The sequence below is a fragment of the Enhydra lutris genome, unplaced genomic scaffold (assembly GCF_002288905.1).
Source record: "Enhydra lutris kenyoni isolate GAN:26980312 unplaced genomic scaffold, ASM228890v2 scaffoldscaffold54, whole genome shotgun sequence".
NCBI lineage: Eukaryota > Metazoa > Chordata > Mammalia > Carnivora > Mustelidae > Enhydra > Enhydra lutris.
The window spans coordinates 6,606,211-6,627,847 of NW_019154138.1; the positions used below are offsets into that span (position 1 = coordinate 6,606,211).

Consider the following 21,637-nt stretch of genomic DNA (forward strand, 5'->3'; position numbering starts at 1 on the left):
TCTAGATGGGTAGAACTGGTATTAGAACTAACTTTTGTCTTCTTAACTCATGCTTTGTTATGCAAGCCCCACCCCCTAATTTGAATGCCATTTCCCTGATATCTGCATAGGTTATCAATTGTGAAATGTACTAATATACATAACTGATGTTATTTCATCTTTGTAGCACTCTTTGAAACAGTGTTTTACAGATGAGTAAACTGTGTAACACATGTGGGAAGTGATGAGCCTGGACTGAAATTCTTTTCTTTTCCTCCAAATTCTGTATATTTGCACCATGCCATTATTTTCAGCAAACAGAGGAAAGCAAATTCTGAGTTTCTTGAAGTGGTCGAAGTACTTTATTTTTTCCCCTTTCATTTAAAGCACATGTGGCATACATGTATATAAGATATTTATTTATACTTATTTTGGCTTAGCTCTTTGTTTTTACTCGTCTTTGTGGCGTTAGTTTGGATGTGTCTTTCTCAGGGGTTTTTTACTTACATTCAACGCCCTGCTTAGGGACTAGGTCAGTTTTCCCACTTATTATTTGAAACCCTCAGAAGATCAGGTGATTGTTTTTACACTAAACATTCATAAGCCTTTATTTGTGATTTATTTTGAAAAGAATCAGAGAACAAAATTAAATTTTTATCGAACCCAACAAAATATGATTCATAGGTTAAAAATCATGTGGAAAATGGACAAAGGATAAAGAACAAGAGGAGTTAGCAGCATAATCTGAAGAGACTGAAGAAAATATATTTTATTTGTAGGTGAGATGCCCCCTCCTATGAAGAGTCATAATCTGGCTAATCTTCTTAATATAATAACTGTGCGATTCTCAAACCATGTCTCTCTTTGACAAGATGGGCAAGCTCAGATAGAGCTTAAACTTCTCACCCTCAAGTCAGAGGCTTAGGGTTCACGTTCAGTCTCCAACTTGAATCCTTTATGGTTTTGAATGGCAGTGTGTTTTTCTTAAGGTCTTGTGCGTGTGTGTTCTTTCCTTGCTAGAGCTCTGGAAAGGGGCGTAGTCCTTATGTGCTCCTCCTACCAGGTGGGGAGGCTTGGGTTTTGCACGCTCTGGCTTCCGTGGGGCATTTGTGAGCTGCCTGATGTATTTGACACCAGTGCGACAGCAAAGAAGTGTGTGAACTGAGCAGTGTGTGGTAGGGCCCAGCTGTGTGGATTTACCTGTATGTCAGACCAAGGAGCAGCAGTTAGCCAGACCTGACAGTCAAACACCGAGTACCTTCTACCTCCACTCCAGAGAGCATTTTAATGTTCTGTGTGTTTACTGACTAGTTGGCATTTGACACAAAAGAAGTTGTCAGAGCTGGGCTGTTTTTTATTTTTCCCCTCTTCACTCTTTAGTGCGCTGGTCTATGAGAGTTTCCTCCAATACACACTGCATATTACAAAGATACCCATTTTCCAAAACAAAGTAAAGAATCATGGCATCTGCATTTTTATACTGAATTTTACATTAAGAATTAGTAAGTAATATGTTTGAGTTAATAATAGGTAATGTGTTGAATAGGCAATCTGTTGACCTTGTTTAAAAATGAAAACAGTACACCTGGAATGTTTTGAATAGCATTGTTTCACCCATACCCCTTTCCAGTCATTTCTCACCTCTACCTCATAGGCAACCATGGTGGTCACATATCTTTTATGTTTCTGTATGCACATGGAAGCAAATAGCCTGTCTTTTGTCTTCTGCTTCCTGAGATATTCTGGAGAGCTCTTCCTTTTGCTAAGGGAAACTTTCTTATTCTTGTTAACCGTTGCAGTGTATCTCATTGTACATTGGATGTACCATGGTTTATTTTGCTATTCTCTGTGGATGGACACTTGCATTGTCTCTAATCTTTTTGTTGAGTTGAGATTACATTTACATACCAAAATACTCATTCTTTTAAAGTGTACAATTAAGTGTTTCTAGTATGTTTCCAAGCTTTATTCCTACAAATAGTGCTCCAGTGGGTAAAACTTGCACACACATTCTCCTGAACATCGTACAAGTATATCCAAAGAAAAAAATCCTCAGAGGCGGGATTTCTGAGCCAATGGGCAAACACATTTATATTTGGATAGGAATTGTTGGTTGCTGTCCGTTGGTATTGTACTAATTTGCAGTCTAGAGTATGAGAGGACTTTTTCTCCATAGTCGTGCTCGGAGTGACTTTGCCTTTTTATAAAGCAATTTTAATTCTTAAGAACTATGTGTAGAGTTCATGAACTACCAGTTTAATCTAATCTTAATTCCTGATTGAGTTCACCAAGGTGGAGATGACCCAAAAGTTCTTTTTAAGTCCATAAATATTATTGTTTATAATTGATCTCATTAGTTAATTGGTAAAATTGTAGGTAGGCTGTGAATGTTGATACACAGAATAGATTACAGATGTGTGGTCTTAAGTGGAGTGACTTCTGGATCCGCATTCTTGCCTGCCATGTAGATATAATGTTGCTCACAGTATCAAAATTAACATTTCCAGTGGAAAGAGACCATTTATATTCTCCTTGTTCTATAGTAGGGACATTCCTGTAGAATTTTATCCTTTTGATACAGCTTTCCAAGTTCTAATGTTTTATTGCCTGTCTGATACACTGGACTTCAACTGAGCTGGGGAGTAGGTTGTTTTTGTAATGATATAGCTTAAGTATTAATTATAAATAGAATTTCAGCCTCCAGTGATGCCTGTTGATCTATGGAACAGGTCTCTTGCTCTTTATTCTCATTAAGGTAGAGGCTTTAATTCCTTAGAGGTGTTGACCTTTGTGATCCTTTTTATACACAGATTAGCCTTATAGACTTGCCTGAAGAGATCTTCAGGTGGTATGTATGTATGTATTTATTTATTTATTTTAAGGTGGTATTTATAAGGCGTAGCCATTTCAAGTTTTGAGTTTTCATGTCCATTTGAATTATTCAAGGATTTTAATAATGGGTTAAATTCTGTGAGGGGGCATTTAAGTATCCTGCCTATAAAAAGGACTGGTAAAAGATTCATAGGAAAATACAGGCTTTCCTGAGGTCGCAGTGACAATTGCGATATAGTTTTGATTAAATTTATGATGAAGTGTATAAATACATAAGTATATGCATGAAAATATCATTAGTTCTTTCTATGCCCCAAATAATAGCTGATGTTGAAAACAGATAGGCCACTTAACCAATGAATTTATCTAAACAAATGGTTTCTGTTTGTATTCTAGATTCTTCATAAAGGAAAACTATTAGTAGTTTAACTTTTAAGCCAGTCTTACCATTATAGATGAGAAAATACCTTGAGTCCAAGCAGGAAGCTTTTATTAAATAAATAGATCAGACTTTTGTATGAGTAAACTTGAGTGTTTTGCCTCTCTTAGATCAACAGGTTGTTATATTTCTATTCCTTTTTTCTTTATTTACTTGGGATAATTTGCAGAAAGATACAGAAAGATTTAAGTTTGGCCCAAAGGGTGTTTTCTCTGGACTACTCTGTGATAGGTCTGTGAAAGAAGGCTTCTTTATTGGGGTAGGAGAGGGTGATAGGTTCCCTGTGTCTGGTTGAGCAGGTTGCTGACTGCATATAAAGACAGTGTCCACTGGAGCAGGTGGGGGCTAAATTCCAGTTTGTGTTCCTCAAGCCATGCCCCATGGAACAGGGCTACAATGAACCACAGCAAGGCATACCATTTTGTTATTCTTACAAAGGTGTTGATAACAGCCTGAATATGTGTCTTTTTATTTCTTTTATTTGAAAATCAGTTGTTTCCACCTTTTCTGTTTTTTCTCCTTTTGAGAAATTTTCTGTGGTATATAGATAATTCCTCTATGAGTGTGTGTCTTTATACACACACACACACACACACACACACACACATAATGCCATTTATATGCCAGGTGGACTCTCACTCTCTGTCTGTCGTGAGTACACACACACATACACACCCACACCCACACACAGACACACCCACATGTGTTAGGTATTCTTTGAAAAAAAATCCCTCCGAAGGAGGACATCACCTTATATATATTCGATTCTTTATGAAATAACTTCATAATATGGGGTCCTCTCTTAGTCACTTTGTTTGAACAGCATGGTACTGTTCTGGAAGACTTGGAAATGGCCTCAGACAGTGCTAGCTGTGGATGCTTGAAAACGTTTCTTCATAAAATTAGAAAAGAAAAGAAGCGAAAATGCTTAACACGGATTTAGTACTTATTCTAGAAATGAAAGATCACGTTAAAAAAGTAACATGTAAGTGGATACTGTATCAAATAAACATTTATAGGATGAATAAATCTTCCAAATATCCTGACATTGTGTAAATGGATACTGTGGTTTGATTTGCTGTCTCCAGTGTTCGTGTGATAGAAGGATTCAGAAACTGCTGTGTCTCAAGCAGACTATACAGAAAGGAAGGTTTGCTCTGGAAAACTGTATAAGGTTTCTCAAAGAGTAATTCTAGTGATGAAAAAGACCCTGGTGTCAAAGAAACATGTCAAGATTGGTGAATCAAATTGTTCATGGCATATGAGAGTGAATAAAACCATTATTTCTGAATTAATGCTTTTATACAATGTGTAATTTAAATGTATATAATTAAATTAATACATTTTATAATAGGCATTTGGCTAATTTCTATCTCTAAAAGTTTCTACATTCAGGTTGGCTAAGTTTGTCTTGATACTGTCTTACGGGAAAAATTAGGGATTGTCTTACATTCTGATGACTTTATATTCAGTCACCTATATTCATTATTATTTCTAAACAGAAACTGAGGCTCTTGGAAGAGCTCGAAGATACGTGGCTTCCTTATCTGACCCCCAAGGATGATGAATTCTATCAGCAGGTAAGATCTTTTCCTATTTGTATCAATTTGTATTGATTTGTTGTGATCTGTGAAACCGCTGTGGTCTGGAGAGGTTAAATGAGAATGAAATGATCTGATTTGGTCTTCCAGTTCACTCCTCATCACCCACAGAACATCCCAGTTTCTTCCGATCTGTTTTCTGCTGTAAACTTAGGGCTTTGGCACAGTAGACTGCTTTCTTTGTCCCCAAACGTTCCATGCTTGCTTTTACTTCCTTGCCTCTGCTCCATTCTGTTTGTTTTGCATAGAATATCCTTTTGCCCCTTCCCTCATTGCCAGATGGCTAAGACTTCACTTACACATTACCTTCTTTGTGAAAGTTTCCTTGACTTACTTTACCTAAAGTAGAATCGGCCGCACTCTCTTCTGTGCTACTTGGACCTTGTAAATACCTCTGTCATGCCTATCACGTTGTATTGCAGTTATGGCATTCCATGTCTTTTTCCCTGAAGTAGTGGTAAAAACCTCAACAAACTGATTGTAGCAAAAGGGGAATTTATTGACTTAGATTAGACTAAGATAGATGGACTTAGATATCTAGGAGTATAGGGCTGAATCCAACTTCTCAAAGGATGTCATCTAGATCCCTGCTTTTCTCTGTGTTGTGGTTTGGCTCTCCCCTGTGTGACTCCATGCTGGTTAGGCTCTGACCTGCTAGCGTACCTAGGAGGAGTCTGACAGCCCAAGGGGTATGTGGTTTTAAGCACATGGGATCTTAGAAGAAGGTAGCCATTTCTTTTTTTCTGGTTCCATCTGATTTTCCTGGGAGTGATCTTTGGTTAGAATCCTGTGCCAGTCATTGCGTTCCTGAACCAGTCATTGCGTTCAGGAGTGTGAGATACTCCCATTTGCCCAGCCTCGTTCATGCACCCCCTTGTGGAGCTAAGTTCAGGTAGGACCATGTCCACTCAAACTGCATGGACTGTGAGTTGGATATGGATGATTCCCCACAGGGAAATTGGAGTCCTGTTCCCAAGGAGTGAGAGGAAGTCATGTTGGGTGGGCACTAATAGTCCACATTCATCTATTCTTTCCTACCAAAATGTAAGCTCTTGGGGATAAGAATTGGGCCTCTCATCTTTGTTTTTCCAGCACCTAGCAGGCACTTGTATATGATGATTCTTGGTAACCGTGGGAGGGAGACAGGAAAGAAGAGGTTTATCCATCTAGCATTCAGGTCCCTGGACCTCCAGTTCACTCTCAGTTCCAGGACGTGTCCTTCACTGGATCAGTCCTCTTCTGGATTGCTCTAGTTTCTCCTTTTTGTCCCTCTTTCTTTTTTTTTTTTTTTTTTAAAGATTTTATTTATTTATCTGTTAGAGAGAGAGAGAGCATGAGCACAGGCAGACAGAGTGGCAGGCAGAGGCAGAGGGAGAAGCAGGCTCCCCGCTGAGCAAGGAGCCCGATGTGGGACTTGATCCCAGGACGCTGGGATCATGACCCGAGCCGAAGGCAGCCGCTTAACCAACTGAGCCACCCAGGTGTCCCTGTCCCTCTTTCTTAATCCTTAGAGCTATAGCCCATTTTCCAACCAAGACATAAATCTGACCATGTCACCCCCCTGCTTCAAACCTGGTAGTGGCTGCTCCTTGCCTGGCTCTTGCCTTTCTAGTCTTATGTCCCCAACTCTTTCATCTTGTTACCTGCACTGGTCTTTGGCAGGAGCTCAGACTAGCCAGGCAGTCTCCTGTTTTGGGCCTTCATGCTATATCCTCTGCTGCCTCGCCTCCTCCCTCCCTTGGTGAACTTCTGTTACCCGTGAGCAATGTGTCACCTCTTGTAGGATGTCCCTGACACCTCCGCAGTGTGGAGACTTGTCTCTGCTTCCTCTTGTGTGTACCCGTAGCACTTTACATGCGCCTTTATTATCTCTGTGATTTTATTTTTACGCTTGTCTCCCCCATGCTCTGTGCTTTGTTTAGTGCCTGGCAGGTAGGTGGCTGGTGGGTGTTGCATTAATTTCCTTGGATGGGCGCGTGAATTAATGCATTCATTTGTTAATTTAAAAACCAAGTTATGTAATAATGTTTTGTATGCTTTTAATTTTGTTTTTATACACACAGCCCTCTTCCCCAGGGAGGTGGCATCGGGCAAGGTTTGCAGGGTATATACAGAAATGTTGTATGCCAGCATGGTAGGGTTTTATCTTTTGAGCTTTTCTGTTTTTCCAAATTGTCTTAAATGAACATGTATTCTTGGAAGTCAGAAAAACAAAACAAAAACAGTTATCCAAAGGACCCTTAAAACAAATAAACCCACAAAATACGATCAGTTCTTAAATCCTTATTACTGTTTTTATAGATAGAAGCCATCTGGTACATGGTTACGCTCACTGTTGTAAAGCAGCTTCTGAGCCTTTCGGCTTTGGTAGGGTGCAAGTAGTGGTAGTACATGAAGAATTAAACACAGAGGTTATCAGCCACCGTGCACAGAGCCAGTCCTACACCGGGGGATAGAAGCAAACTCAAAGGCAAACAACAACTATCAAGGCTGTTCTTTTACCTTTCCAAGACCCACAACAAGTCTGATACCAATATCTAATCACCTTAAGTGCACCTTGTAATAAGGGTTAGTGTTTCAAGAGACTTTTAGTAAAGGAAATCTATTCTCTTGAAAGACAAAGTGAAAATACTTTTTTAATAACATGAATAAATAGAAAGTTTGGATTGACTTGGGGTCCCTTAAACAGGCCCTGGCCACAGGAATGCCCATCCAGCTGCCAGTCACAAAAGCAAGACTTTTTCGCAGCTTCCTTGTTGGGTGTGTGTGTTGACCCTTACAGTGTGGAGTTCAGTCCTCACAACTCGCTTGTGCATTTATGCCACAAATGTTCATTCTTAAGCTTTCAGTGTTCGAGGTAGGTATGATCTTCCTCTTCTTAGAAATTTCTCTTTAGATCCACACAAAGCTCTGTATCTGAGCAGCAGAGGTGGTCCAAGCCCACATTTATCAGACTCTGAAGGCCTCTGCTCTTTCTGCTCCGTTGTGTGCCTCCCAGAATACCGTGCTCAAATTCAGAACACCTTCAGAGACATTTTTTGGTTTCATCTGATAAGACCGTGGAGAAAAAATGAAACAACAACAAAAAACCCAAAGTAGAAAAGTAGAGAGAAACTTCTGTAGGTTCACCACAGAGCACAAAGAAATGAGGAACTACATAGTCCCAACACAAACCCGGGCTTCCAGATCTATGAGTGCTACCTCTCGTATCCAGAGAAAACGCCTCTCTCCTCAGTATGCCCCCTTGCTTTCGATTACTGTGTACTTTCCATGCACTGTGTTGTTTTTGTAGATGTTTGTAAGAAGAATGTTCTGGACGTAGGAAAGAGCAGAGCCCCAGAGGTATCTGAGGAGGCGCCCCCAAGGCCAACACGCCTGGAGCAAAGTGAGAGAGTTGAGAACAGAAGGGATGAGGTCAGAGAGCCATGGCCCGATGATAATGGGAACTTGCTGTCTTTGCCTAGTATGTCGGCTGTGACTCTGAATGACATGAGAAGCTGTGAGAGGGTTTGGAACACATGTGTGACAAGTTCTGAGTCACATTTTGGTGAGGATCCATTTTCTAGGATCTCCTGCTGTCCATTCTCTTCTCCAGGGGCAACCTTCCTTGTGCTGTTTACCAAACAAGAAATCCTGCTGTCCTCCCCTTCCATTGCTTCTTCCCTCATTCAGGTGCCGGGCCCTGGCAGGTCTGCCTTTTCATAAGCCCTCAGAGTGTTTCTTCTTTTCATCCAGGCCATTTATCATCTTAGACCAGCACAGTTTTCCTGTTCTACCTGGTGGTCCTTGTGCCCTCTCCATTACCATCAATATTGTGTTCCTCTTAATATGTCTGACTTGTCGGGGCGCCTGGGTGGCTCAGTGGGTTAAAGCCTCTGCCTTCGGCTCAGGTCATGATCCCAGGGTCCTGGGATCGAGCCCCACATCTGGGCTCTCTGCTCAGCAGGGAGCCTGCTTCCTTCTCTCTCTCTCTCTCTCTGCCTGCCTCTCTGCCTACTTGTAATCTCTCTCTGTCAAATAAATAAATAAGATCTTTAAAAAAAAAATATGTCTGACTTGTCACTCCTTACTTTACAAAGTTTGCTCAGTCCCTCTTCCTGTAAGGTAGAGTTCACCCTCCTCAACATGTCCTCTAAGGCCACTGACCATGTGACCCCAGACTACCTCTCTGTCTCATCTCTACCCGTTGCCTAACATGGAGAGTGACCGTGGACTATCCTGCGGAATTTCTTGCCGCATCCTGGGTCTGCCCCGACCTTTCATCCTTCCATGCCTTTGGGCATGTTATTGCCTGGGCGTGGAGCACCCTTGTCCCCTCTTCTGTCTGGCCAGCATCTACTCACCCCTGAAGACATTGCTGATATATGACCACTTTGGTGAAGATACTGGCAAATGCCACCTGTTTTATTTTCAGAATATATTCAACATGCAGCCACCTCCCTGCACCTCCGGCATCTACCCCGTGGCCAGAGCTCCCGTCGTCTCTTCCTGAGATGTTTGCAAAGCCTTCTGTCTGTTTCCCCACAGTGTCTCTCGCAGTGCTCTTTCTGAAACCTCCATCAGCTCATTCTTCTTTCTTGCTCAGAGGGCTTCCCATCATGTTCAGAGTAAAAGCCGAGGACTTCCGTTTACGCACAAAGCACAGGAAGAGCTGGTTCCCCACTGCTTCTCCCAGCTCACTCCCTGCCTCTGCTGCCCCTCCTCTCACCACCCTGAGCAGCAGGCAAGCACACTGCTGCCCCCCCCACCCCCTGGTCCTTTGCCCTGAATGTTCCCTTTGCCTGGGACTCTCTTTTCCCCTGCCCAAGGTATCCGCGGGGCTTTTGTATCCTCATTTCTTGCATTTCTCTGCTCGGATGTCACTTTATCAAAGGCCCTCTCCGACTAGCCCGTGTGAAGCGGAAACATTCACCGCTGGCATTCTTATCCTACCTAACTGGGATTTCTTATATTCCATAACCCTTATCACAATCTAAAGACTATTTTACTAAGCAAATAATTCAATAATAAATTTATAAAATACTATGGATATGATGAGCCCCACATATCCTCTCTATTTTTTTTTTAAAGATTTTATTTATTTATTTGACAGAGAGAGATCACAAGTAGACAGAGAGGCAGGCAGAGAGAGAGAGAGAGAGAGAGAAAGAGGGGGAAGCAGGCTCCCTGCCGAGCAGAGAGCCCGATGCGGGACTCGATCCCAGGACCCTGAGATCATGACCTGAGCCAAAGGCAGCGGCTTAACCCACTGAGCCACCCAGGCGCCCCGATCCTCTATATTTTTATACCATATACATGAATATGAGCTCCTGGAGAACATATCAGAGTTTCGTTTTCTTCTGTGTTCCCAGCGCCTCATGCTTTGCAAATAGTATGTGCTCAATAAATACATATTCAATACATGAGAATTTTCAAGATTTCCTTCCTGCTTCTTTATTCCGTACTACCACAGTAGTGTTTTCATACTTCCCTCATGATAAGTCTTTCTTTAGCTACTGGTTTTAAATTTTATTTGTACTGTTAAATTATGAGATGCCATGAAACAGGAGCTACATTGTTTTTAATCATTGTATTTATGGCACTTAATGCAGTATCTAGTAGAGAACAGATATTCAGTACATTTTGAATAAACAAAAAATGAACCACTGGATTGGGGCACCTGCGGGGCTCAATCGGTTAAGTGTCCTGACTCTTGATTTCAGCTTCGGTCTAGATCTCAGGGTCGTGAGTTCAACCCCCACACTGGGCTCCATGCTGGGTATGGAGCCTACTTTAAAAAAACAAAACAAAACAAAAAAACTGAGTGAGTGAATGAACGAGCAGACATCTGTGGGTCACTTTGTAGCAAACTACATGTTATCCCAAGAAACTCAGCTGTGGTAGCTGTAGCAGGGTGAGTGGAGTGACCTCAGAGTGGAGAGCCTACTTGGAGACAGCTCAGCATCAGGCAGCAGAAGGTTGGATGTGTCCAGCCCACTTGTCTTGGGATGGCTACCAAGTCATAAGCATGTTACAATGAAAATTGTATAGAAAATGTTATGACTGTTAATGTATACATTTACCAGCGAAATCTATTAACAGCCAGACTAGAAATAGAGTCCCTTGATATCACAACACTTTATTTGTTTGTTTGTTGTTTACTTATATAACATATAATATATTATTTGCCCAGGGGTACAGGTCCATGAATCATCAGGCTTACACACTTCACAGCCCTCACAACACTTTTTAAATGAAATACATTTCCCAAGTCACTTGAAGATTTTAAATTTAATTTCACTCTACTGAGGGTTGAGTTCCACTGGTCTCATTTAGATGAGTCCTGTAAAACTGGTCTCTTATCCATTTAGCAACATGTCTGTCCTCTCTGTATGTTGAAATTCTTTCAGAACCATCCCTTGATATGAGAGGAGAAGCAGTAGAATTTTTATATAATGGCTTAACATAGGTGGAAAATAAAGCTTATTCTCCAGAAAACCTAGCATTCCACATGTTTCGGCCATCGAGAAAGGCCTGGCGTGTTGGTGGTTTGTATCTAAAATACCTTTCCAACTGCATATTAAAAATCATCATTTAGATCATGAAACCTTTTGTAGATCTCAAAAGATATATTAGGTGACCGGACAACTATTAATACAATTGCATGACTCTAAACTTGGCAAAACTTGAATGGAATTCAACAACAAAAAAATTCTGACATATTTGAAAATCTGCCAGCAGCTGTTCCAATTTCTTGTATGATATCTGCTGTTTTAAATGTACCTGTCCAAAATGGAAAGGGAACTTACTTGTTTGCCAGAATGAATTAATATTCAATTATTTAACTTTCAGCTCTTTTCCAGAGTTACTTGTAGTTCTCTTTAAAGAAGTACTACATGGTACTTTTAGGGATCAGGCATTAGTCTAATTACTTGCTAAATAATTAGAGTGGGCATTTAGGATGGGAGATTTTCTTTTTTTCTTTTCTTTCTTTTTTTTTTTTTTTTTGTTGAGATAGTGACCAAATTCACCAGTTCTTATTATTTTTATTTCTTGTGTTAAAATCATAATTTCCTAGAGCATTCAGCAGCATTACAAATGAGATTTAAATTAGAACCAGAAGTTAATATTGAAACATTTTGAAAATTCAGGGTCATCGAAAAGAATCTCTTGGCAAATGTAAGAAATGTAATGAAAATTAAGAAGTTTTGAATGCAACATCTTTTCCCTGACTTTCTTTCTTTTTTTCCCCCTGATTTTCTAATTTAAAAAGCTTTTTACATTTACTTCGACACATTTGAAAAATACATAGACGTCTAAAAAAGAAAATTAAAATTATGCCCAAGTTTGCTACTCAGAGATAACCACTATAAACTTGTGACCATATTTTTCCCCCCCAGTTTTCTTTTCTGTATTTATCTGCAATTTGTTTTCACTTCAAGCTGAGATCCTGTTGTCTCAATATCTGGTTACTAATTTCTTGTTTAATAGTACTTCGTTATTTACATTTTTCACAGAACAGTACATAAATTTTTCTAAAGTATGTTACTTTAGTATTCCATCCCATGAACGTACCATTTTACCTCTAATCCCCTGTTGGATATTTCGGTGGTTTTTAGCTCTTAATTATTATAAAAAATGTATGACGAATGTCTTTGTAATCTTGGTACATTTCTCTATTTCCCTGTGATAAATTCTTAGAAGTAGGATAACTGGGTTGAAAGATATGCGCATACTTAGGTTCTGGTGAATTTTGTCCAACTAGCCGTAAGCAAGGTTGCAATAATTTGCATTCCTAATTGTAGACTATCAGAATATTTGATTTTGCCTCACCAGCAATGTGTATTACTATGATAAAATTTTATTTTTTGTAAATTTTATAGGCAGACTAAATTAAATACAATTTAATACCAATTATGATAATTTACATTTTTTCCTGACTTCAGTGCAGTACATTTTTTCTATATTTAGGAGTCTTCTCTGTTAATTTATGTGTGAATTTCTTTTCTGATATGTGTTATGTATATGTGTGTGTGTGTATACATACATATATTTATCTATTTATATATATATTTAAATTTGGAGAGGTTCTTTATTAAGAATATTAAGACCAGGGCGCCTGGGTGGCTCAGTGGGTTAAAGCCTCTGCTTTCGGCTCAGGTCATGATCCCAAGGTTCTGGGATCAAGCCCCACATCAGGCTCTCTGCTCAGCAGGGAGCCTGCTTTCCTTTCTCTTTCTCTGCCTGCCTCTCTGCCTACTTGTGATCTGCCTGTCAAATAAATAAATAAAATCTTAAAAAAAAAAAAAGAATATTAAGACCATTTTTGCCATCTAAATTGCAAATAGTTTTTTCCAGTTAGTGTTTGCCTTCTTATTTTATAATTCTTTTTATGCAAAAGTTTAAAATTTTGTACATTCAAATGTATCAATCTTTTAAAAACAATTTAGTGGTGAGCTGTCTGTATGTACAATTTACATACCATAAAATTCACCTTTTAAGATTATACAGTTCAGCAGTTTTTGGTAAATTTGTGGAGTTGTGCAACCACCACCACAGTAGTTTTAGAATAATTTCCAAACCCCCAAAAGATCCTCCTGCCTCTTTTGCATTTGTCGGCCTTCTTTCCCATTCCCAGCCCAGACCCTCACTAATCTGTTTTCTATCAATCTTAGATATTTTTTTATTCTCTTACTCTTAGAAACAAGTCTGAGCATTTATATTTGGGCCAGCCACGGGCTTGGGGATATAGTGAGAATAAAATTGCTACCATGTCCTCCTTCTGGGAGATTCAGTCTTGTGGGACAGATAATTAAACAAATAATAGTTCAAAGAAATATGTAGTTACAGATTGAGAAGTGCTGTGAAAGAGAAATGAGAAGTGTGTGATGCATGATAATGGGGGATATGTATTTGAGGAGGGCAGTGCAGGGAAGGATTCTTTGAGAAAGCGGCCCGCAGGATAAGAAGGGCCTGGCGGGTATAGATTTGGGAGGAAGAGCCTGTCCTGAAAGGAGAGGTGCTGAATGCTGGCCTCTTGAGGCCTGTGGGAAAAGAGGCCCATGTGGTCTGAGGGGAAGGCACTTGAAAGATCAGTTAAAAAAACTTGGGCAGGGTGGGGATACTTTCCCATGTCATTATTATTGTTTTATTTTTAGAATGCTCTTTTTAATGTCAAGGTATTTACATGTGATGCTCATATGGCTATGTGAATTTCCCAGGTGCTTAGAGTTATTATTCCCCTGTGTTAAATCCATCTTCCACAGTCTCCTGCCCCTCTGTATAGTGAATGATGGCTGTAAGCTGTGTGTGTGTATGTGTGTGTGTGTGTGTGTGTGTGTGTGTGTGTGTGTGTTATCTCCAGTCTTCCTCCTCTCAGTCCCAGAGGGAGTGCTTTCCCAAATAAAGTTCTTGGGAATTATCTTACTTTTCATTAATATTTTATACTGAGGATTATTTAAAGAACCCCAGAATCGTTAAGGAAGTATGGAGACATTTCCTTCTTAACCACTGCCTTTGGTTAGACGTGCTTTAGGTGTGCTGAGGCCTCAGGGACTTGCTCAGAGAATAACCAGTTTAGTGATAGAATTAGAGTTACTGCTCATGGCTCCAGAATATTCCATTGCTGCTTACTAGATGACATTGCTCTCTTCATGAGTGGCATAAACAGGAAGTAGGATGTTTCTCTTTTTATTTTTCAAATGGGATAAACGAGTATAGAAGCTATAAATCCTAAATGCTTCCCTGACAGTCCCAATGGCCATTCAGAGTGGTGTGCCACATAACTCTCCTCTCTGTCGCTTTAAATTTATGATCACACATCTCAGATAGTCACTCTGAGAATCAAGGCAATCCTACTGCACTTTCCTAGTAAGATCATTTTTCCATATGCAGCCTTGATGACTTCATTTTTCTTCTGTGTGCATAGAAGTCCCATGTCCCTTCTATTTCCTGCATTCTGGATCAGGCAGAATGGGCTAGATAATGCTGTAGTAACAGACATCCCTCAAATCTTCCCCCTGTGCTATTTTTTACTCATTCTACATATCATTTGTGGGTTGGCAGAGAATCGCCACCCATGAAAGTAGTAACTTGGAGATCTATGTAGCTACCAGCTGGTGACTAGCCAAGAAGAGCGTTTCAGAGGGTGTGGTACTGGCAACGAAGCGATAGCCATCATTTTTCTGGACACAAACAGTCACATGTTTCATCCAACATGAGGGGGCTAGGAAGCGTAATTCCCCACATTGCGTCCAAAAAGCTGGGTGATGGCAGAAGAGTCCAGAACTGTCTGGCAAGCAGCCCACGTGATCAGCACACATTCTTAGCTAGTGATTTGTTTTGCATTTTCACTGCGAAAAATTGGAGTGCTCCTCTCTCTCTCCCTCTAAAAACTCCCTGAAACTTTTACCTGTTTGCCTATTACCAAGTTTACAGTCCTCTGTGAATTTAGATGTTTCTCCTTCCAGTTTTTTTTTTAAAGATCTTATTTATTTATTTGACACAGAGAGAGAGAGAGAGAGAGAGAGAGATCACAAGTAGGCAGAGAGGCTGGCAGAGAGAGAGGGGGAAGTAGGCTCCCTGCTGAGCAGAGAGCCCAGTGCGGGGCTCGATCCCAAGATTGAGATCATGACCTGAGCCGAAGGCAAAGGCTTAACCCACTGAACCACCCAGGCACCCCTCTCCTTCCAGTTGATTCCAATATAGGAAGTATCTTTCTTCTGATCCAAATGGTTTTTGATCATATACTCCTGTCAGTAATAAATGTGAAGCGCATATAGTGGTGTCCTACTAAGTGTTTAAGAATGGGCTGTCTGGGAAGAAATAAACCAGCCTCGATTTTGAGTGTTTCCTGATGTCTGTGGTGTAAATACTTCTCCATGGCCGATTTCAGGCTACCATCTTCACATCAATGAATGCAGGTGGGAAGAAATGTACACAGCAGGTTTCCCAAGGGGATAGGAAGTGACTCCAGCGCACTACCGATAGTTCTCCATAAAATAGATGTATTATCTGTATCCTTGTGTCTGTTTTATAATAGACATGTATATGTGTCTGTATATATTACATGTGTGTATGTGTGTGTATATATCACACATATATGTACACATATTTTAGTAAGGCTTGATTTTTTTTTCTTTAGGTTAAAAACAAAACAGTTCTGCTATCTTCTCCCCACCACCTCTGGCGGGTGGCCACACGAACCCCACATGGTTCATTCACATACTTGCCTTGGGAGACTCCTGCTCTGGCCACTCAAGGATTTTGCTCCTGTAGTTCATGACCCCGTGTCCTACAGCATCCTCCTTTTCCCAAGAATATCCTGGCAGGCTCTGGTGTGTCCCCCCATCTTCCAGTGCTAAAGATGGTCCCCCAATCCGGTATTGGCCTTCATCGACAGCTGTGTTTGTCTGTTCCCCTTTGGAGCGTGACGCCCGAGACAGACATTCAGAACACGGCGCCTCTGCTGCTGCTCTGTCATGCCATCCACAGCTGACTCTCATCTGTGACTCTCATCGCCCCCATTCTGCTGAAGTCGCTCTTGTCGTGGTCATCAGTGATGTCCACGCTGCCACATCTCGGGGAGCATGTCTGTCCTCATCTCACTTGGCCTCCCAGGGGTGGTCGCCTACTCCATCCTTCTTGAAGTGCTCCTGTCTTTTGACTCCTGCATTAATACTCTCCTAGTTTTCTCCCTCAGAGATCTCTTTGCTCCTTTCCTCTGTGACTCAGGAAATGGCTGTGGGCCCCCTTCTGGGTTCACACGATTTCCCTGGGAGGGCCCATTCATTTTTAGGCCTTTAAAAACCACAGCTGTGTGGGGCACCTGGGTGGCTCAGTGTGTTAAGCCTCTGCCTCCGGCTCAGGTCATGATCTCAGGGTCCTGGGATTGAGCCCCACATCGGGCTCTCTGCTTAGCAGGGAGCCTGCTTCCCCCCCTCTTTCTGGGCTCCCCCCTCTGCCTGCCTCTCTGCCTGCTTGTCATCTCTCTCTCCATCAAATAAATAAATAAAATCTTTCAAAAAAACCAAACAAACCCACAGGTGTGCTGACAGCTGCCACCTGGATTTCCAGGTGTGTCTGTGCAGTGCCCCCTCCCCCTCCGCTTCCACCTGAAGATTTTGTAGGTATTTTAATGGTTACAGCTCCAAAATGGAGCTCCTCATTCCTTCCAATTCTTCCACTAACAGTCCGGTTTTATCCTAGTCTTTCTTATTTAAGAAAAATGGAGGAGTGCCTGGGTGGTGCAGTTGGTTAAGTGTCCAGCTCTTGGTTTCAGCTCGGGTCATGATCTCAGGCTCTGCACTTAGCACAGAGTTTGCTTGAGACGCTCACCCTCTGCCCCTCCTCCTTGTGCATCCATGCATTCTCTCTCTCTCTCTCTCTCTCTCTCAAATAGATAGATAAATCTCTAAAAAAAAAAAAATGGTAAGCTGTTTATTCAGTTATTAAATACAGAAACCTGAGAGTCATCCGGAACTGCTTTCCTTTTTTTCACCCTCACGTTAAGTCTGTAAGCACTGCCTGTGCTCTGCCTATAAAATGCGTATTTCACCTTTCCATTTATCTCTGTCTCAGATTTGGACCATTGTTGCTTTTCTCCTCAACGATTGTAATAGCACCTAACAGGATTTCTGCTTTCATGTTTGGCTCTTTCCAGTCTGTGCCCGATATTGTAACTTAGGAGTGATTTTTATAAAATGTAAATCGAATTACTCTTCTCCCCTTGGTTCCTCTAGCGCACTTCGAGTCAAATCCCGATTCCCTGCTTTGACCTGCCAGGCTCTGTGTGGTCCAGCCTCTGCCTTCCCTTCAACCTCACTGCGTGTCACTCTGCCTTTGGCTTTTTTGCTCTAGTAAAACAGGCCTTCTTTATGTCTCTAGAACAGTCTGGTCTCCCTCCTCAGCATCTTTGTGGTTTTTGGTCCCTTCCCCGGGAAACTTTCTCCCCAGCTTGTCACATGGCTGGCACCTCCTTTTCCTGAAGATCCCAGCTTAAAGGCCAAGTCCGTAGAGAGTCTTCCCTCATCTGTGACATATTTCCCAGTGGTTTGTTTCTGTCCTAGTACTTAATGCAATTTGAGATCGCTTTCCCTTATTTATTACCTGATCTGGTAGAAGGCTCTGTGAGGGCAGGAACCTTATCTCTGTCTCATGTTTGTTGGGTGCTCTGGAGACATACATTGAATGGAAAAAATGTATGGAGGAATAAATAGTCTTGCCTTGTTTATCATATAAACGGTAATCATTGAATGAAGATAAAGAAGGAACGAGTCTTAAAAATGGTGCGCTGTACAGGACTGTGGAGGTACTGATCAGATTAAACTTTACAAGAGTAAAAGGTAAAATCCTGTGCTTTGGTTAAAAAAAAAAAGTCCATTTCATTGTGCAGAATCAGGGAACTCTGGCTTGTCACCCATTCATAAGTCCTAGGAGCCAGAAGTGGTGGCTGAACAGGTAATGAAGAATTTATTGCCACTGTGGCAAGAAATCCGTATGTTTCCATATTAGAGGAGGGATCATCTGACAGTATTCTCCTCCAGTGACACCAACAGAATGATCACAGCTTTCTCAATCGCAGTGGACCACCTCGTTTATGCACTCATTCATTCAACATTTACTGAATACATTCTGGGCACTAGTATTGTTGTTGTAAGCAAAATTCTCCAGGCTCTAGTGTTCATGGGACTTGGTAACTAATTCCCAATGAGAAGTGATTTCTCCTTCAGGGAAAGTATCAGAGGAGATAGCAGTTCGTCGTTGATTGGGAGGCAGGGCAATCTTGTGGTTCAGAACTCCCACCCCGGAACCAGACTCAAGCCCAGAGGCTTCAAAGCCCGGTTCCATTGGGTACCAACACTTGACTTTGGGCAAGTGTTTACAGTGTCTCTGTGCTTCCAGATTCCCCTGTAGCAACCAGAGACAGTAACAGTACCACTGCATAAGGCTGTGAGCGGCAAATGAGTCCACGTGTCTAAATCATTTAGAATAATACCCAGCCCTTAGTAAGCACTTAATAAATAGGTGGTAAGCCATTAATTAATAAAATTGGGGTGTCTGGAGGGCCAATGTTTGGAAGACAGATTGACGGCAGGGAGAAGTGGCCGTAGACGGAGCCGGGCAGATCAGAGCACAAATGATTATTATTTTGTTTATAGTAAAGATGAATCCCTTGAGCTGGCACTTGAAAATCTTGACCGGATGGTCGATGGCCTTTGTTTCACGTGACCTTCCACATGAGGCTGGAGAGATACGGGTCCTGTTCAGAAATGTTACCTGCCAGTTGTTTGTTTGTTTGTTTGTTTTTCCCCCTCCGAAACGCTGACAGAGCATCACAGTTCTGGAAATGATAAACTCCCAGCGCTCCACGAGCTCCTCTTTTTTTTTTTTTTTAAGATTTTATTTATTGATTTGACCGACAGAGATCACAATTAGGCAGAGAGGCCGGCAGAGAGAGAGGGGGAAGCAGGCTCCCCGCCGAGCAGAGAGCCCGATGTGGGGCTCGATCCCAGAACCCTGAGATCATGACCTGAGCTGAAGGCAGAGGCTTAACCCACTGAGCCACCCAGGCGCCCCTGAACCCCTCTTCTTGCTTCGGTTTTGTTTCAGTGGCAGCTGAAGTACCCGAAACTGATTCTCCGCGAGGCGGGCAGCGTCCCCGAGGAGCTCCACAAGGAGGTGCAGGAAGCCTTCCTCACGCTGCACAAGCACGGCTGCTTCTTTCGGGACCTGGTCAGGATCCAGGGCAAAGACCTGCTCACGCCCGTGTCGCGCATCCTCATCGGCAACCCTGGCTACACCTACAAGTACCTCAACACCAGGCTGTTCACGGTGCCTTGGCCGATGAAGGGCACGAGCCCCAAGTACGACGAGCCAGACATCGGGGCCGCCTGTCAGACCTTCCTCAAGCTCAACGACTACCTGCAGACAGAGACGGTCCAGGCTTTGGAAGAACTTGCGTGCAAGGAGAAAGCCAACATCGATGCCGTGCCCGTGTGCATAGGTCCAGACTTCCCCAGGGTCGGGATGGGGTCCTTTGACGGGCAGGACGAGCTGGACATGAAGAACAGAGCCGCCTACAACGTCACTTTGTTGAATTTCATGGATCCCCAGAAAATGCCCTACCTGAAGGAGGAGCCTTACTTCGGCATGGGGAAGATGGCCGTGAGCTGGCACCACGACGAGAATCTGGTGGAACGCTCGGCGGTGGCCGTGTACAGCTACAGCTGTGAAGAAGGTACAGTGCACTCCGGGGACACACAGCCCTGGAGGCTCTGGAGGCGTGTGTGTGTGTGCATGTGTGTGTGTGTGTGTACACGTGCAAGGGTGTCGCGTGTCTTTCCTCAGTTTGCGACCCCCAGGTATCTGCAGAGCGTACATCTTCTCATCTAGCACTCTTGTCTCGCTCATTGCCACACTGGGCTCCCATCGAATATTTCTGAGCGTAAGCACTGCTGTCACTTCGTCTTTCTCATGCCCGGGAGAGCCACGTCTTGGTTTCACACAGCCAACTGCCTCTCCGTACAGCTCGGCGTACACTGTACAGTTGCTATAATTAACTTGCTGATAAAGGGCTGGGAAAACAAAAAATCTGTCAAATCTTTCCAGGTTCCCACAGGTGCACATTTCCAGCCTTGCCAAAATACTCTATTGTGGTTGACATCACTGTCTTGATGGGAGTGATTTGTCAAATACGGACTTGTTCTTGGCTTCACAGAGATTTGACTACTGTCCTTCCTTGCCAGAAACAGTCGAAGTGGGTTCTGTAAGCAGACAGTCGCCTGTTTTTAAAGAAAACGCTCCAGCCTTCCCCCTCCACCCCCTCCCCCAAATCAGCTCTGCAGTTTTAGACCTAAAAGGGGTGCTGTGGGCAAACTTGTCCTTGAAGTTTCTGAAATTTGGCCCCCTTGGAACAGAGATCAGAGGCTACCTTTTTTGTGGCCTCCTGGAACTTTCCTCCTTCTTTTGTTCCATTTCTGTGTGTTTAGGGTCTCCATTGTTTTTCAGCCCGGGGATATAAAAAGACAGTTGAGCAAATCCAAAACAAAACAGTTGAGGGCATGCATGACCATTGCTGACTTTGTTCTTTGCCCGATCATTTGACAAAGGAATACAAGACACCAGTATTAGCTTTGCTGTCTCTTTATCTCTTCTACCTGTTTATTGAAAGATGCTTGGAAAACCAGAGTTCTAGACATCCCATCAGGGAACGAACTGGAGCTTTGGAGGGTCTGTGCCTTCCGAAAACTGTTTTTTTTTTTTTTTTTTTTTTGTTTTTTAAAGATTTTATTTATTTATTTGACAGAGAGAGATCACAAGTAGACGGAGAGGCAGGCAGAGAGAGAGAGAGAGAGGGAAGCAGGCACCCTGCTGAGCAGAGAGCCCGATGCGAGACTCGATCCCAGAACCCTGAGATCTTGACCTGAGCCGAAGGCAGCGGCTTAATCCACTGAGCCACCCAGGTGCCCCCGAAAACTGTTTTTTAATTGGAGGTCATTATCGCTTTGTATGCTCTTTGTTTATGAAAATGACTGCTTTATGAAAGGGGTTTTAAAAAGAAGTTCTCATGATTCTCTTTAAATTTCTTCCCATTTCCCCATCTCCGACATTTCCTCAGGACAGCTAAAATATCTTCTAGCTTTACCTCACGTCTTCAGCCCGGAACAAGGAACTAGTTTAGTGGTTGGAAATTTCACCAGTTTCCCTGGCACCTCAAATAATGATGCTGACCTAAGAAAATTGCTTGAAGGGGATTTGATGCTGTCCTAATGGAAAGAACTGAGATCCTCTGATCTTTACTAAGGCG

The 21,637-nt window shown here is 42.3% G+C and overlaps 1 protein-coding gene across 2 annotated transcripts in view; it reads left to right on the plus strand.

The window, feature by feature from the left end:
• Positions 1-21,637, plus strand: part of LOC111157420 (FTO, alpha-ketoglutarate dependent dioxygenase) — a 373,490-nt gene that overhangs the window by 101,398 nt on the left and 250,455 nt on the right. For both annotated transcript variants that reach the window (XM_022518805.1, XM_022518806.1), the window contains exons 2-3: positions 4,753-4,830; positions 19,441-20,068. In XM_022518805.1, the coding sequence (XP_022374513.1) occupies positions 4,753-4,830; positions 19,441-20,068 (706 nt within the window). The remainder of the gene's footprint in view (positions 1-4,752; positions 4,831-19,440; positions 20,069-21,637) is intronic.